The following is an 18488-nucleotide window of genomic DNA, read 5'->3' on the forward strand; positions in this document are numbered from 1 at the left end:
CATTCAAGCCCTTTTGTTGCAGCACTTTAGGACTGCCAGAAATACTGGGAAGTGTTGGAAAGAAAGAGCACATGCTTAGTCTCCATAAGGCTCCTAGAAATACTGAGTCTCGGTCAGAGAGCTGAAATATTTCTTACAGAGTTAGTTCTTTCTTTTGCCATCAGACTTGAAATAAAAGGATATTAGATGAAGATATTTATCTGTAAAATTTTATGTTTATGTAAGTGCCTTTTTTGGAGTGTTTTCTTTTGACTCCTATGCTTTCTATATAAGAATTTGCCTTACCTATTTTTTTTATTATTATTATTTTATGAAATGTGTGAATAGAATGCTTTTTAAACTTTAAATTAAAATTTATATTACATGGCCCTCAATGACTAGTCTGGCTGAGAACTCTAAAAACAACAAAAAAAAATGTATTCCCTTCCCAGGAAAATTAGTTATTTTGATGTTCAACAGTCTTTTAAAAGTTCTTTATAATAAATCACCAGGTAATAGTGTTCGGCATTATGACTTAGCAATTCCACTCCTAGGTATGCACTCAAAATACTTGAAAGCAGAGATTCGAAAAGAAACTTGCACACCAATATTCACTGCAAACACTATTCACAATAGCCAAAAGGTGAAAACAACCTAAATGCCCAACAGCAGATGAATGGGAAACAAAATGTGGTACACACATACAATGGAATACTACTCAGCCAGAAGGAGAAATGAAGTCTTGATACATGCTACAGTATGGAGGGAGCTTGAAGAGATTATGCTGAGCGAAATAAGCCAATCACAAAAGGACAAATATTGTATGACCTCACTTATATAAAAGCAAAAGAAAAGGCAAATATATAGAGACCAAAGTTTATTAGTGGTTACCAGGGGCGGGAGAGAGGGGAAAAAGGAGGGTTAACGGTGATAGAAAAATTGCATTAAGGGTAGGGTTGCACAGCTGATTATTGTAATCGCAGTCAATAAGTTGTACACTGGTAAAAAGTTGAATTGGCAAAAGTTATGTGATAGATACGTTTACAATGACAAAAAAAAAAAGGAATAGCTGTTGAGGCTGCTTATGGATAACCAAACACCTCATTATGGTATTTGGTTACTTGGTTTGGAGGTTTAGTGTCATGGTTCCATGGGGCGCTTCAATTAATTGGCCTAATAACGTGTTTACTGCTTCCGTTCTACCTCCTAGTTCATTGTGTAGTGCCTGGGGTCTTAAAAGCTTGCAAGCAGCCATCTAAGGCACAATTGGTCTCCATTCACCTGCAGCAACAAAGGAAGAAGATGACCCAGGAATAGGAGGATACAGATAAGTGTGGTTAATTGCCTCCATCAACAACTGCCTCCTTTGCTGTGAGCCCAGAATGTCTGGATGGTGCCCAGCTATCATTACTGAACATTTTGATCAAAGATTCCATAGAAGAATCTTGATTAAAAGGGGGGGGGAAATGCAGGAACAGAACTTCAAATTCTCATGGGCTCTAGACTTTCTGGTGCCATGGAAGGTTGATGGACCTCTGAAACCACTGCCCTGGGAGATAATCTTTAACCTTAAAGCAAAAATATCCCCTAAAGTCATCTTAAAACCAAATACTTTAGTTTAACTAGTAAATAAGGCCTGCCTTGAGCATTATGCTCTTTTAAGAACTATCTATATTGGATCGAATTGACAACAGCTACTTGAAAGATTACATAGGAACTTAAGTGCAGTGCATTTATGTTAATGAGGGAGGAACAACTCAGAAAAGGAAGATGAGAACAGTTGCGCAACTCAAAGAATGTTAACTAAATGGAACGTGTAGAAATTGTTGAATTGGTCTATGTTTTGCTGTATATATTCTCAACAGCAAAATAAGTAAAATTTAGAAAATAAAAGTGTTGGGCATATTTGAATATATTTTAAAAAGCTGATTTTATTCTTTATTTTAAATGTGCTCAAGTCTTACCTTTTTGGTCAAGAAACTGTGTATATTTTGGTAAAAGAATGATTGCAACAACATGGGATAATCACTAAATATTGAATATAAAATATTTATTTTTGTACCAATTTAATGGGAAAAGCAAAACATCTGCATTTTCTGATCTGCAATAAACATAGATAATAAAATGCCAAAAGTATACTTTAAAATGTCTCAAACATCATTCGCATTCTCATATGTAGTAAAACATGACATGATTACTACAAAATAAAATATTTTATATTTTAGTCCTCATTTTGGAGACAAAAGATCATTACTGTAAATTTATCAAGATAAAGATGACAGAAAATTCACAGTTCTCAAATTGCAGATATTATCAAAATATAGTAAGAATTATTTAAATAAAAAAACATTGTTTTGCTGTACAGTATGCAATAAAAAGCAAACATGGATTTCTAACTGTTAACAGGAAAAAAGTTAATTTTTTGAAAATTGCTATTGCTTAGCCTATTTTGTACTTCAAAAATTAACCCTAACAACAAAAATAATTCAAAACAGCACATATACACAACGTCCAGTTTTAGTTAATTAGAAAATCCAAAGTCTTTAGCATATTTGCAATTCAGAGAAAATTTTAAAATACTCTTTAAAAATTAAATTGCTGATTTACATACATTAACTTTTTGTTATTATGAATTCTGAACAGCCAAGACCCAGTCTAATGAAATCAATTTCTTATATTACAAACTTCAAGGTATATTTGAATATTATTTCATTAAAAGAATTGGCATATAAAGTATATTATAGGCATGTAGAAAGAAATATAATTTAGTTCATGAGATCATTACTGCAAAGAAAATTAAAATCAGAATTTATATCAGAACAAGAATGATGGCTTCTAAATTCTTGTCATTCTACTACCTTTATGAAAATACTTCTTAGAAAACAGATAGTTAGGGGTTCTAAACATATATTTGATCTTCAGTATAAAATACTTTGGAGCCCTGGTGGTGTAACAGTGAAAAGCTTGGCTGCTAACCAGAAGGTTGGCAGTTCAAATCTACTAGCTGCTGCTCCTCTGGTGCAGTTCTATAGGGCAGTTCCACTCTGTCCTAGAGGGTTGCTAGGAGCTGGAATCAACTCGACAGCAGTGGATCTGTTTTTTTTTTTGGTTTTATATATTTTAACACTAATTGGGTCATCAGGTAAATAAATATTTTATATTTGTCAGTTTTCATTTTGCCAAATTTTAATACTAAAATTTAAAATATATAAATGTTAATTTTTACTGAAATCATATCAACTTTTCTAAATTGCATTATTTTACTTCCTTGGCAATAATGTATATTATATATAATCCAATGCATAAATCTCTGGACATCATGCTTATGTTTAGCAATAATCCAAAGTGTCTTCACTTCTTCCCCTTCTTTTCCATTTTTTCCTATTCCTTTCTTTTTCTACCTGTTTCTCAGACTAGGTCAGATTTGGAATCAACAGGTTTTGGCTTCATCATTCAGTGAATATACTCCTTTCTTCTGGTTAGCAACTGATTAAAAGATATCATTCCTTTTTTCTGTAAGTGCTCCTTCAGTTATTTCCATGATTATTTGTATTCGGAACAGTTTCTGGGTTCTAAAAGATAGATGGGCACCACATAAGGGGGATATGACTACACACAGCCCTACTATTAAGTGTGAACCACCACGTATTTTAAGTATTCTATATTATTTGCCTACCATGTCCCAATCCAAGAGGTTAAACGTGTCGATACAGATAAATTCTGGTCACTTTGATTATTAGGGATTCTTAGGATATTGTCAGAAAGTGGTAGGATACACTTTATGATGGTACTTGAAAGATAATTTATGTAATACTACTGTGCCTAGAAATATCAACCAAATCTGAATGCTCAAACAAGGAGCAAAGTGGACCAAATGCTTTGAGTAAGGTCCTTTACATACCTATGCTCAGCACAAAAGGTTGAAACTAAGACCTGCAGCCTTGACTATAAGAATGAATCTTTTTACAGTAGTCAAAACTGAATTAGCCAGCCCCTGGCCCTGTCCAAGGAAGTTAGGGCCATGGCAGGAATGACTATAAATTATCCCTTTTGATGCCACTTGCCCTAAAAGTACTATTTCATGGGTATGTCAAATACTTATAATGAAGTCCAATGTGAGGTCCATGGTCAAAAATACTGACTTGTTCCTAACATTCAAAATTCCTTTAACAGGGAAGGCAGATATTTTGTTTCAAATGGAGCAATGACAAACTGTATTTACCTTGAAAGTAAATTATTGCCTGTTTTAAAATAAAGTTTCATTGGACCACAGCCATGTTCATCTGCCTACCTATTGTCAAAGACTTCTTTTGTGTTATAGTAGCAGAGCTGCGTTGTTGTGAGAGAGACCAAAGGGTCTGCAAAGTCTGAATCCCATGCTATTCGGCCCTTTACAGGAAAAGTTTGCCAACATCTGTTCAAAGTTATAAACTGAATTTGCCTTATTACAAGTATTAAACATAAATAACTGAAAATGAATCTTTGTCTTTTATTTTTGGCGGGGGGGGGCAGGCGGGAGAGGTGAAGAAAGCTGAATTAGAAAATAAGAGGGTTGTGGTGTTTAAAGAAACAGTTTGAAACAAGTGGAGGAAGTGGAACCTAGGCTAACATGGTTTTGACTCATAGTCATACGGGGCCGTATCTGAGTGGAAAATGCTTTTGTGTGTAGATGGTATAGAAGAAACGGGTAAAATGGAGAAAGTGAATTAAATTTCATAAAGAGGTAAATGATCTTGCTGTATTTCTCAAAAATGTATATATGGCTTGTTTTTTGAAAGGCATTTAAAAATTTTTACTTCTTCAGTATGTCAGTATAAGATGAAGCAGGCTTTCAGGTATTAAATATTAATCCCTAAGTCTACTCCTTGTAACCCTCAAAATTTAAAAATCAAAATTATCACATATGAGCTAATAAAGTACAAAAAAGAAACTTCGGAAATGCAAAAAGCATCATATTATTTTCTGATCAAAAACATTTGGTGCTTCTATTTTTAAATTAATATAGTACATATTGTTTAAATATTAGAAAGTACTGAAAAGGGGATACGATTGTTTACAATATTTACTTTTGACAGTATTGTGAACACTTAGAAATCCAAAAACCCCAATGGCCAGAATCATAATAAGCAAATTATAAAGCAGCCTCAACTGAAATATTTTTCTGGTCATTTCAAGCCATAGTCTGATTTACCATGATTAGCGCTGACATTTCTTTATTTTTACATACTTAAAAATATGTTAAAGTCTAAGGGAAAACATAAAAAACTAATTAAAAATTTAAAAGCAGAATAAAGTAAGATGGTTTTCTAAGATGCTAATCATTGTTTTAAATCAATAAAATGGCTTCATTAAAGGAAATTTCTCAATTTTCTCTAAATGCCAAACAAAATAAAACTGGCCCAATGTACCCCAACCCCTCCAAAACAGCACAAAGCAAGCTGGACTGTAAAAGCCTATTTCTAAAGCTAATATCTTGCCTGCAAGACTGGGAGGGCTATGAGAACTGATGGCTGAAAGAGCTTTGGAAAAGCCCACACACTCCATGGAGAATACCACTACCTGGTGGGGGCTAGGCATAGCAAAGTGCCTTCCTGCCAAAGAAAGAAGAGAGAGTCTGTATTGGGGATAGAACAAAAACCAGTATCACAGTGTATTTTAAAGCAAATAAAATTTTCAGTAGTAAAAGATCTAAGAAAATTACATTAGCTTTAATCACTAATGCTAAAACACACTGGTGCATGAATATCTTAAGGATCGAAATTTGCACCATAAACTTTACGTTGCATTTTTATCAAAAAACTCTATGTTTTAAGAAAATGGTTGGTAACAAGAGCTTTCTAACAGTGATAAATTAAAAAGTAATTACATTTAATAAAGTTATTGTTCAAATGAATAAACTTCAGCCTTTAAAAAAAAAAAAAAAAGATTAAAAACTAACCAGACAAAGCTTTTGAATGTGTCTGTTCTTCGCTGGGAACACGTGCACCTCCGCCAAACACAGCAGACCACATTTTTTCATTTAGAGGATGGGCCACAATCCGAAATAGTTCATTACTAGAATGTGTTGCCAGGCCATGGATGAAGAGACTAAGATAAACTGCTGTGAGAATCTCACAGAGCAAGATTGTAAGCCCTGGATGGGCTTCCTCACCAGAAGAATTCAAAAGTCGAATCAGAGAAGTTATTCCTAGAACAAACAACAAACATACCAACCATTGAAAAATAACTTAAAAAAAAACTATATTTTCAAATTTTTGAAAAAATTTATGGCATCAGGATTAAACATATTCTTCCTCAGATTCATAACCAAGAAAGGCTACTATACTTAATGAATAAATGTTGAGCTATTTGTTCAATTTAGAGAATAACTGAAAACTGGCAACTTCACTAACTCTGATAAAGTGGTAACCCAACTTAAATTACTATCTCAAGGGGAAGAGCCAAAATATCCCACTGCTGCAACTGAAAAAAAAAAAAAAAAAAAAAAACCTTAATGCCATCTTTAGGTGCTATCGAGTTGGCTCCAACTCATAGCGACCCTATGTACAACTGCCCAGGCCTACACCATCCTCACAATTGTTATGCTTGAGCCCATTGTTGCAGCCACTGTGTCAATCCATCTAATGGAGGGTATTTCTCTTTTTCGCTGACCCTCTGTTTTACCAGGGACTGGTCCCTCCTGATAACCTGTCCAAAGTAAGTAAGACTAAGTCTCGTCGGCCTCGCTTCTAAGGAGTGTGCTGACTGTTCTTCTTCCAAGACAGACTTGCTTGTTCTTCTGGCAGTTCATGGTATATTCAAAATTCTTTCTCAACATCATAATTCAAAGGCATCAATTCTTTGGTCTTCCTTATTTATCATCCAGTTTTCCACTGCATATGGCTTGAGTCAGGCATACCTTCATCCTCCAAGTAGCACTTTTCTTTTTCAACGCTTTAAAGAGGTCTTTTGCAGCAGGTATGCCCAGTTCAATACATCGTTTGATTTCTTGACTGCTGGTTCCATGGATCTTGACTATGGATCCAAATAAAATGAAATCCCTGACAACTTCAATATCTTGTCCTTTCATCATGATGTTGCTTATTGCTTCAGATGTGAGGATTTTTGTTTTCTTCATGTTGAGGTGTAATCCACACTGAAGACTGTAGTTATTTATCTTCATCAGTAAGTGGTTCAAGTCCTCTTCATTTACAGCAAGCAAGGTTGTGTCACCTGCATATCACAGGCTGTTGATTAGTCTTCCTCCAGTTCTAATGTGATGCTCTCCATAGAGTTCAGCTTCTCGAATTATTTGTTCAGCATACAGATTGAATAAATATATGGTGAAAAGATTCAGTTCTGATGCACATCTTTCCTGATTTTAAACCATGCAGTAACCCCTTGTTCTGTTCAATGACTGCTTCTTGGTCTATGCATAGGTTCCTCAAGAGTACAATTAAGTGTTCTGGAATTCCCTTTCTTCACAATGTTATCCATAATTTGTTATGATCTAAACATTTGAATACCTTTGTATAGTCAATAAAACACAGGTAAACATCTTTCTGGTATTCTCTTCTTTCAAACAGGATCCATCTGACATCAGCAATGACATCCTTCATTCCATATCGTCCCTGAATCTGGCTTGAATTTCTGGCAGTTCCCTGTCAATGTACTGCTGCAACTGTTTTTGAATTATTTCCAGCAAAATTTTACTTGTGTGTGATATTAATGATATCGTTTAGTAACTTCCACATTCTGCTGAATAACCTTTCTTTGGAATGGGCACATATAAGGATGTCCTCCAGTCGACTAGCCAGATCTTCCAAATTTCTTGGCATAGATGAGTGACTGCTTCCACTGCTGGATCCATTTGTTGAAACATCTCAGTTGGTATTCTGTCAACTCCTGGAACCTTGTTTTTCACCAAAGTCTTGGGCTTCTTTCTTCAATACCATCGATTCTTGATCATATGCTACCTCCTAAAATGGTGGATGCTGACAAATTCTTTTTGGTATAGGGACTCTGTATTCCTTCCATCTTCTTCTGATGCTTCCTGAATCATTCAAGATTTTGCCCATAGAATCCTTCAGTACAGCAACTCAAGGCTTGAATTTTTTCTTCCATTCTTTCAGCTTGAGAAATGCCTGTGTTCTTCCCTTTTTGTTTTCTAACTCCAGGTCTTTGCACGACACTATAACACTTTATTGGATGTCTTCTCAGGTCTCCCTTTGAAATCTTCTGTTCAGCTCTTTAACTTCATTTGCTTTCTTTCCTCTCTTTTTAATGACCTTTTGCTTTCTTCATGTATGATGACATTGATGTCATTACACAACTCATCTGGTCTTTGGTCATTAGTGTTCAGTGTGTCAGATCTATTCTTGAGAAGGTTGAACTTTGGCTCTTGTTGACTTGTTTCAATTTCCTTCAGCTTCTGCTTGAACTTGCAAATGAGCAACTGATGGTCTGTACTGCTACACGCCCTCGGCCTTTTTCTGACTGATGACATTGAGCTTCTCAATTGTGTCTTTCCACAGGTGTAGTCAATTTGATTCTTGTATATTCGATCTGGTGAGGTCCACGTATATTGTCCCCGTTTACCTTGCTGAAAAAAGTTATCTGCAATGAAGAAGACATTGCTCTTGCAAAATTCTATCATGTGATCTCCAGCATCGTTTCTATCACCAAGGCCATATTTTCCAACTACTGATACTTCTTCTGTGTTTCCAACTTTTGCATTCCAATCACCAGTAATTATCAATGCATCTTGAATGCACGTTTGATCAATTTCAGACTGTAGAAGTTGGTAAAAATCCTCAATTTCTTCATCTTTGGCATTAGTTGGTGTATAAATTCAAAATAATAGTCATATTAACTGGTTAACCTTGTAGGTGCATAGATATTATCCTATCACTGGAAGTGTTGTCCTTCAGAATAGATTTTGAAATGACTTTTTTGAACCTTAACTTTTATAAGATTGCAGTGCCATAACAAATGTTTTCCTATTATGAAAAAAGTAAAAAATTTTAAACGATGCAACAAAACAATTGAGTTATTTTAGTACAATGATCAAGAATTACTTAGGTAAAGTATCTGTATAATTTGTAATGAGTGATGAATACTGAACTGGTATCAGTTTTAGCAATATTTAACAATAATTACCATGCCGCAAAACCAAATCAAATCTGCTTTTTACTCATCTTACTAAAATTTTCAACAAGGCTAAGAAGAAACTCACACATATATGAATTATTTATACCTGGCCATTGAGCTGGTGATGTGTTGGGAGTTACTGCTTCATCTAAGCTTCCTGTTTTCCAAGAATGTCGGTGAGGAAGCAGTACTGTCTGATATACCATTCCAGTAAACTGGTTTGTTTGTAATGAACTAAGAGAAGAAAAGAATATTTAAATCCATGACAAATTTCACATATAATACTTTCATGTTTTAGATCTAATCCCTGGGGGACCTGAAATATACATTTTTTATTTATTCATTATACTAGATTATATCAAAGTAATATACTCTACAGTTTAGTATTACATGAAAACAAAGTATCCTTTAAGTATAAATATATATGTTTTCTAAATTAAAACACACGTGATAGATTTTAAGCATACCTATTTAGGGAAAGAATAAATATGAGAAAACAAAATCACTGTGGATCACAAGTAGCAAGCTTACACAGGGGACTTTGAAACATACGGTTGAGAATAAAGTTAGTTTAGGGTCAATTTGATATTTAATGTCTAGCTTGCCCTATGTTGGGCACTTCATCAGACACTAGGCATATAATAAAAAGCACGGTTTCTGCATCCATGAAATTTACAGTCTGGGGGCGTGGACGTGATATAAATAAATAATTTTATATTGTTTCTAAAGACAAACCTATTCATAGGGTGCTATGTATTTCACACAATTTGGGAATTCAGGATGAGTTTCCCCAAGTAAATGACACTTTAAGTAAACAGATTAATGAACAAGTAACACACAGCTGACAGAATACAGTATAAAGAACTTTGTTAAATCCTGTCAGAAAGTCCTATATCATACATTAAGTAAATGAATATAATATTTAAATACAGCACATTTATTGGTTTAAAGCTACACTCATTGGTAAATCTCACTGGCCATAACATTTAGATAAATTTGTGAATAGTTTCTCTTGGTTTACTTTTCAGCTTCAAGATGGCAAGAATAACAAAAAAAAAAAATCTCTCCTCTGCTATAACAGTAAACCTAAGGGAGTGAAAGGAAAGCTAAAGATAAATTAATGAAAATAAAGCCACGCTCAATAACAAGAAAGTGAACTCTCAGAGGACTAGGGTCAAAAGAATCAAGTTGAAGCTACCTCAGGAATATATAATCAGCAGGATAAACAGAGGCCACCTATGAGAAAATTCAAACACATAAGATGAACAGACAACTAAAAATCAACACCAAGGAAGGCTCACACCATACAAGAGATAAGAACTTAGCAAAAGACCTTAACTGAGGAAGCAGACTTCACAGAAGATTAAGGAAAGCAATTTATACCCAAAGAGAGAGGGAGGAAGCAGGGGAGGCACGATGGCGGGGGGGGGGGGGTGCGGGTGGGAGGGAAGGGGGAGGAGGAAGGGAGGGAAGGACAGACAAAAAGTTTAAAAAAAAAAAAGAATTTCTAAAACACAAACTCAGCCTAAATAATAGGACACTGCTTAAGAATGAATTAGTGGCTGGAAAATCAAGCTAGAATTTCTCCTGAAATGCAGCAAAAAGAGACAGACAAAAGGCATATATGAGAGTAAAGCTTAAAGAAAAATAAAATGGATTCACAAGTTCCAGTATCAGTCTACGAGGAGAAAAAATAAAACGGAGAAGAAACACTATTTGAAGAAATAATTCAAAGAACTAAAGATAGATATAGGTGTCAATATTTTTTATTGCCTACATGAACTATAGTGGCATCTCAGTCTATAAAGAGAGAAATCCTAAACTTGTCTGTAAAAATTTTCTCAACTCCTTCAAGTCAGTCACTCTCCTGTGCAACCTCAACCTTGTACTGTCTATCGTAATACAGTACTTATCATTTCAGTGCTTATTCTACACACTACTATCTGTTCACACATTTGTTTTTAGTGCTACACTGACCTTAAGGAAGGAGACCTTACCTTGTTTCTTTTAAAATTCTCAATGCCTATCACAGCATGACTGGCATAAAATAAGGCTTGCCAAGGAAATTATACTGAGAAGAGTTTACTTGAGATTCATTTGCTATAAAGGCATAAGCTAAAATTTCAAAGATGAAAAGAAGTATTTAATACCTCAGTCATATGTTTTTCTGCATTATTTAAAGTAGGCTGCTGAATATACTTTTTCTAAAGCAAAAACATACAAAATCTGAAACCTCTTTGGTTATTATAAGCATTCTTAAATTTCAGGAAAAGATGCTTACCTGTAGTTATGACTACCACAAAGGCACTGATAAATACAAGCAGAAAGTGAAGCTGCTAAAGTATGCATTACATATACCTAGAAAAACAACAAAAACATTTTTTAAGTGTAACTATTTTCAAGACCTAATATAATCACCATTTTTAAAAGATTAAAAAAAAAACTATTTTGTCCTTATATGTAAACTATTCTTGTTATTTTTTTGTATAACATTTCTGCCTACTGAGGTCTCACCTGAAACAATTTAAAGAAAAACCACTTGAGGCCTTTGGCAGAAATTATAAAACATGTCTGCCATCTAATGTCTATGTCAACAGCAAAGAGGAGTAGATGATGGTTATCCAGTAGACCCTCAACCATGTATTAAAAGCAGGTCCTCTAACACTCAACCTGCTTTTTCCTCAAATTATGAAGAAATCAGATTGATAAAAGACATTCACCTATGAAAAGGCCAATGAAAAATATGCTACCACATATTCTAGTTACTATAGAAAACAGACAGTTTGAAGAGAGTAGAACGTTAGAAAAGGGAGAAAATATAGGTATGAAAGACATTAACTGAAAGGCAGAAGAGTCAAACAACCCTGAACACGGCATGGTAGAAGCTGTAATAGTAGAACAAGGATAAAAGAGAAGTTTAAGCTAGGTAAGAAAATAAACTACACTATAATATTAAACATTAAACATACAGGTTCTTGATCTGATTACAAAGTATGACAGTTCTTTTCATAAATGAGGAGTAAAAGATCAAAATCTAATCACTATTTTCTCCTTTGTCAATAAAATTAAATTTTTATTGGTGGTTGGGATTAAAGTAAAAAATATGATCATACACCTCTACAACAAGGCAAAGAATCCAGTTAAAAGATGGGCAAAGGTCCATCAGTGGATGAATGGATAAACAAATTATGGTATAGTCCCATAGTGGAATACTACCAATGATAAAGAACAACAATGAATCTGTGAAACATCTCATTACGTGAATGAATCTGGAAGGCATTATGCTGAGTGAAATTAGTCAGTCACAGAAGGACGAATATTGTATGAGACCATTATTATAAGAACTCAAGAAAAGGTTTAAACACAGAAGAAAACATTCTTTGATGGTTATGAGGGTGGGGAGGGAGGGAGAGGGCTACTCACTAACTAGATAGTAGATAAGAATTTTCTTAGGTGAAGGGAAGGACAACACAGAATACAGAGGAAGTCAGCACTGAACTAAACCAAGCTAAAGTTTCCTGAATACAACCAAACACTTAGAGGAACAGAGAAGCAGGGACAGGGGTCTGGGGACCATAGTTTCAGGGGACATCTAGGTGAACTGGCATAATGTTTATTAAGAAAATGTTTTGCATCCTATTTTGTTGAGTGGTATCTGGGCTCTTAAAAGCTAGTGAGTGGCCATCTAAGATGCATCCATTGGTCCCAACCCACCTGGAGCAAAGGAGAATGAAGAACACCAAAGACACAAGAGACAGAAAGAGCCACATAAACCAGAGACTCCATCCTGAGACCAGAAGAATTAGATGGTGCCCGGCTACCACCAATGCCCGCCTTGACAGGGAACACAATAGAGAGTCCCTGATGCAGCAGGAGAAAAGTGGGATGCAGAACTCAAATTCTAATAAAAAGACCAGACTTAATAGTCTGACTGAGACTGGAGGGACCCTGGAAGACATAGCTCGCGAACTCTCTGTTAGCCCAAAACTTAAACCATTCCCAAAGCCAAATCTTCAGACAAAGATTAGACTGAACTATAAGACATAAAATGACACTTATAAAGAGAGTGCTTCTTAGCTCAAGCAGATACGCGAGATTAAATGGGCAACTCCTGTCCAGAGGCAAGATGAAAAGGCAGAAAGGGACAGGAACTGGTGGAATGGACATGGGAAATCCAGAGTAGAAAGGAGGAGTGTGTTGTCTCTATGAGAGAGCCACTAGGGTCGCATAACAATGTGTGTATGAATTTTTGTATGAGAAATTAACTCGAACTGTAAACTTTCACTTAGAGCACGATAAAAAAAATAAAATAAAATAAAAAGATGGGCTAAGGAAATGAATAGACACTTCACCAAAGAAGACATTCAAGCAGCTAACAGAGGAAATGCTCTCGGGATCACTAAAGCCATTAGAGATATGCAAATCAAAACCACAATGAGATACCATCTCGCCCCCAGCATTAGTGGCATAAATAAAAAAAGCACGAAATAACAAATGTTGGAGAGGCTGCAGGGAGATTGGAACTCTTATGCACTGCTGGTGGGAATGCAAAATGATACAATCATTTTGGAAAACAATATGGCGTTTCCTTAGAAAGCTAGAAATAGAAATACCATATGATCCAGCAATCCCACTCCTAGGAATATATCCTAGAGAAATAAGAGTCATCACACAAATAGACATATGCACACCCATGTTCACTGCAGCATTGTTCAAAGTAGCAAAAAGATGGAAATGACCTAGATGCCCATCAACAGATGAATGGATAAACAAACTATGGTACATACATATAATGGAATACCACACAACGATAAAGAACAAAGATGAATCTTTGAAGCATCTCACAACATGGATGAATCTGGAGGGCATCGTGCTGCGTGAAGTAAGTCAATCACAAGAGGATAAATACCGTATGGGACCACTACTATAAAAATCCACGGAAAGGTTTACACACAAAAAGAAACAAACTTGATGGCTACGAGGGAGGGGAAGAGTAAGGATGAACACTAAACAGACAATAGATAAGTAGTAACTTTGTTGAAGGGTAAGACAGTACACAACACTGGGGAAGCCAGCACAACTTGTCCAAGGCAAAGTCATGGAAGCTTCATAGACACATCAAAACTCCCTGAGCGACCAAATTGCTGGGTTGAGGGCTGTGGGGATCATGGTCTTGGGAAACATCTAGCTCAACTGGCACAACACAATTTATAAAAAAAATGTTCTATATTCTACTTTGGTGAGAAGCGCCTGGGGTCTTGAAAGCCTATGAGTGGCCATCTAAGATACTCTACAGGTCTCACCCCTTTGGGAGCAAGGGAGAATGAAGAAAACTAAAGATACGAGGGAAAGATTAGTCCAAAGGACTAATGGACCACAACTCCCACAGCTTCTACCAGATTAGGTCCAGTACAACCAAATGGTGCTTGGCTACCACCACTGACTGCTATGACAGGAATCACAATAGAGGGTCTCAGACAGCGCTGGAGAAAAAAGTAGAACAAAATTCTAATTCACAAAAAACGACCAGACTTACTGGCCTGACAGAGGCTGAAGAAACCCCAAGAATATGACCCCAGACAACCTTGTAGCTCAGTAATGAAGTCACTCCTGAGGTTCACCCTTCAGACAAAGATCAGACAGGCCCATAAAACAAAATGAGACTAAAGGGGCACACCAGACCAGGGACAAGGACTAAAAGGCAGCAGGGGACAGGAAAGCAGCTAATAGGGAACCCAAAGTCAAGAAGGGAGAATGCTCACATGTCGTGGGGCTGTTAACCAATGTCATAAAACAGCATGTGTACTAACTGTTTAATGAGAAGCTAGTTTGTTCTGTAAACCTTCATCTAAAGTACAATTAAAAAAAAAAGAATATGATCATATAAATGAAACAGGCAAATACTATATTTGGGAGGTTATAAAAATAATGGCAAGATTTTACATCCTCTCCAATCAAGAGATGGAGTCTATTTCCCTACTTCTTGAATCTGGGCTGCTTTTGTGACTTGATTTGACTAAAAAAACACAGCATAAGTGACATGTGAGTTCTCAACCTAGGCCTCAAGAGACCTTAAAGTTCTACTCTTGTTGTTTTTTATGCCCCTGCAACCACCATGTGAAAAAACCTAGGGTTGCTTGCTGGAGACATAGATAATGTAGACTCTGTCAGCCCTGCTAACAGCCTGCCAACTACCAGACAAGTAAATGAGGCCATCCTAGATCACCCAGTATCCAGTCAACCCACTAGCTGACCAAAGACAAATGAGAAAGTCCAGTAGAGACATGCCTTGCTGGCTGAAACCAGAAGAAATGACCAGCCAATCCACAGAATCATGAGCTAAATTAATAGTGGTTGTTTTAAATCATTAACATTTCAGGGTGGCTCTTAAGCAGTAAAAGCTAACTGATACAACAGGGTTATGCTACAATTAAAGTTCAGTATGGAATAATGTTTCACTAAAATGAGCACAATCTGAAGGAAACTGAACTCCAAACTGCATAATAAACACTTTGGGCATTTACACTATAAAGCAGTACAGGAAAAGAAGTGGCAAAATTAAATTTCAAGGGTTAAGGTTTTCTAAGATGGTAAAACTGTAGAAGGAGAGTCCACTAGCGTTCAAGCAGAAAATTGAACTGGAATGATATAGCCTGCAAGGCAGGCAAGAACCAAATGATGGACTATGAAGAAATTCAAAAAAGGAAGAAAGAGATGACGAGATATGCAAAAATAGTCAAAGGAGGTCATCAAACTGAAACAAAACCCACTGCCATCGATTCCAACCCACAGTGACCCTATAGGAGAGAGTAGAACTGCCCCATAATGTTTCCAAAGCTGTAATCTTTACGGAAGTAGACTGCCACATCTTTCTCCTGTGGAATAGCAACGTGGTCATACTGCAGTAAGGATGAAATATAAAATGTGGTTTTAATGATAAAGTGGAGTGATGACAGAGAGGAAACAGATGCTGTGGTTGATTACACAATTACCTAGATGAGTAGTTATGCATCAGAATCACCTTTCTTAAAAACACATATTCCTGAGCCTCAACCTCAGACTGATTCAATAAGTTTGGAGTAATTTAAATATCTGAATTTTTAATATGCATTCCAAATGATTCTGCTGTAGCTGGTTCCTAAATCACTGTCGAGCCTAGAGGAATAACAGGACTTTATAACATTATTCTTAAAATACGTAATGTTTTACACAAGTTTAGAGAATTTGCAAAAACCAAACCAAAGCTACAAGAAATACTAAAGGATATTGTTTGGTCAGAAAACCAATAATATCAGATACCAGCACAATACAAGGTCACAAAACAGAACGTCCTGATATCTATTCAAATAGGGAAATCACAAAAACAAACAAATTAAGATTAATTAAAAAAAAAATAATACACACAACAGGGAATCATGGAAGTCAATAGGTAAAAGATCACAATAATCAAAAAGAGGGACTAAATACAGGAGGCATTGAACTGCCAGATGGAGAGTGATACAAGGCGATATAGAACGATACAAGTTAGGTTTTTACTTAGAAAAATAGGGGTAAATAATAAGGTAACCACAAAAAGGTATAACAACTCTATAACTCAAGATAAAAGCCAAGAAAAACGTAACGACTCAACTAACATAAAGTCAAACACTATGAAAATGAGGATCTCACAATTTACTAAGAAAAACTTCTCAGCACAAAAAAGTATGTGGAAAAATGAAATTGCCAACAACACACATGAAAAGGCATCAAAATGTCAGCACTAAAAACTTATTTATTTATAATTACGCTGAATGTAAATGGACTAAATGCACCAATAAAGAGACAGAGAGTCACGGACTGGATAAAGAAAAATGATCCATCTATATGCTGCCTACAAGAGACACACCTTAAAGACACAAACAAACTAAAACTCAAAGGATGGAAAAAAATATATCAAGCAAACAATAAGCAAAAAAGAAGAGGAGTAGCAATATTAATTTCTGACAAAATAGACTTTAGACTTAAATCCACCACAAAGGATAAAGAAGGACACTATATAATGATAAAAGGGGACAATTGATCAGGAAGACATAACCATATTAAATATTTATGCACCCAATGACAGGGCTGCAAGATACATAAATCAAATTTTAACAGAATTGAAAAGTGAGATAGACACCTCCACAGTTATACTAGGAGACTTCAACACACCACTTTCACAGAAGGACAGGACATCCAGTAAGAAGCTCAATAGAGACACGGAAGACCTACTCACAACAATCAACCAACTTGACCTCATTGACTTATACAGAACTCTCCACCCAACTGCTGCAAAGTATACTTTTTTTTCTAGCGCACATGGAACATTCTCTAGAATAGACCACATATTAGGTCATAAAACAAACCTTGGCAGAGTCCAAAACATCGAAATATTATAAAGCATCTTCTCAGACCAGAAGGCAATAAAACTAGAAATCAATAACAGAAAAACTAGGGAAAAGAAATCAAATACTTGGAAAATGAACAATACCCTCCTGAAAAAAGACTGGGTTATAGAAGACATCAAGGAGGGAATAAGGAAATTCATAGAATGCAACGAGAATGAAAATACTTCCTATCAAAACCTCTGGGACACAGCAAAAGCAGTGCTCAGAGGCCAATTTATATTGATAAATCCACACATACAAAAAGAAGAAAGAGCCAAAAGCAGAGAACTGTCCCTACAACTTGCACAAATAGAAAGGGAGCAACAAAAGAACCCATCAGGCACCAGAAGAAAACAAATAATAAAAATTAGAGCTGAATTAAATGAATTAGAGAACAGAAAAACAATTGAAAGAATTAACAAAGCCAAAAGCTGGTTCTTTGAAAAAATTAACAAAATTGATAAACCATTGGCTAGACTGACTAAAGAAATACAGGAAAGGAAACAAATAACCCCAATAAGAAACGAGAAGGACCACATCACAACAGAACCAAATGAAATTAAAAGAATCATTTCAGATTACTACGAAAAATTGTACTCTAACAAATTTGAAAACCTAGAAGAAATGGATGAATTCTTGGAAAAACACTACCTACCTAAACTAACACATTCAGAAGTAGAACAACTAAATAGACCCATAACAAAAAAAAAGAGATTGAAACGGTAATCAAAAAACTTCCAACAAAAAAAAAGCCCTGGCCCGGACGGCTTCACTGCAGAGTTCTACCAAACCTTCAGAGAAGACTTAACACCACTACTACTGAAGGTATTTCAAAGCATAGAAAAGGACGGAATACTACCCAACTCATTCTATGAAGCCACCATCTCCCTGATACCAAAACCAGGTAAAGACATTACAAAAACAGAAAATTATAGACCTATATCCCTCATGAACATAGATGCAAAAATCCTCAAT

At 35.7% G+C, this 18488-nt stretch overlaps 1 protein-coding gene across 4 annotated transcripts in view; it reads right to left on the reverse strand.

The window, feature by feature from the left end:
• DMXL1 (Dmx like 1) overlaps positions 1 to 18488 on the reverse strand; it is a 172114-nt gene that overhangs the window by 51609 nt on the left and 102017 nt on the right. For all 4 annotated transcript variants that reach the window (XM_049873606.1, XM_049873604.1, XM_049873605.1 and 1 more), the window contains exons 26-28: positions 11390 to 11466; positions 9215 to 9342; positions 5918 to 6166 (exon numbers count right to left, since the gene is read on the reverse strand). In XM_049873606.1, the coding sequence (XP_049729563.1) occupies positions 5918 to 6166; positions 9215 to 9342; positions 11390 to 11466 (454 nt within the window). The remainder of the gene's footprint in view (positions 1 to 5917; positions 6167 to 9214; positions 9343 to 11389; positions 11467 to 18488) is intronic.

The sequence above is a fragment of the Elephas maximus genome, chromosome 2 (genome assembly GCF_024166365.1).
Source record: "Elephas maximus indicus isolate mEleMax1 chromosome 2, mEleMax1 primary haplotype, whole genome shotgun sequence".
NCBI classification, from domain to species: Eukaryota; Metazoa; Chordata; class Mammalia; order Proboscidea; family Elephantidae; genus Elephas; species Elephas maximus.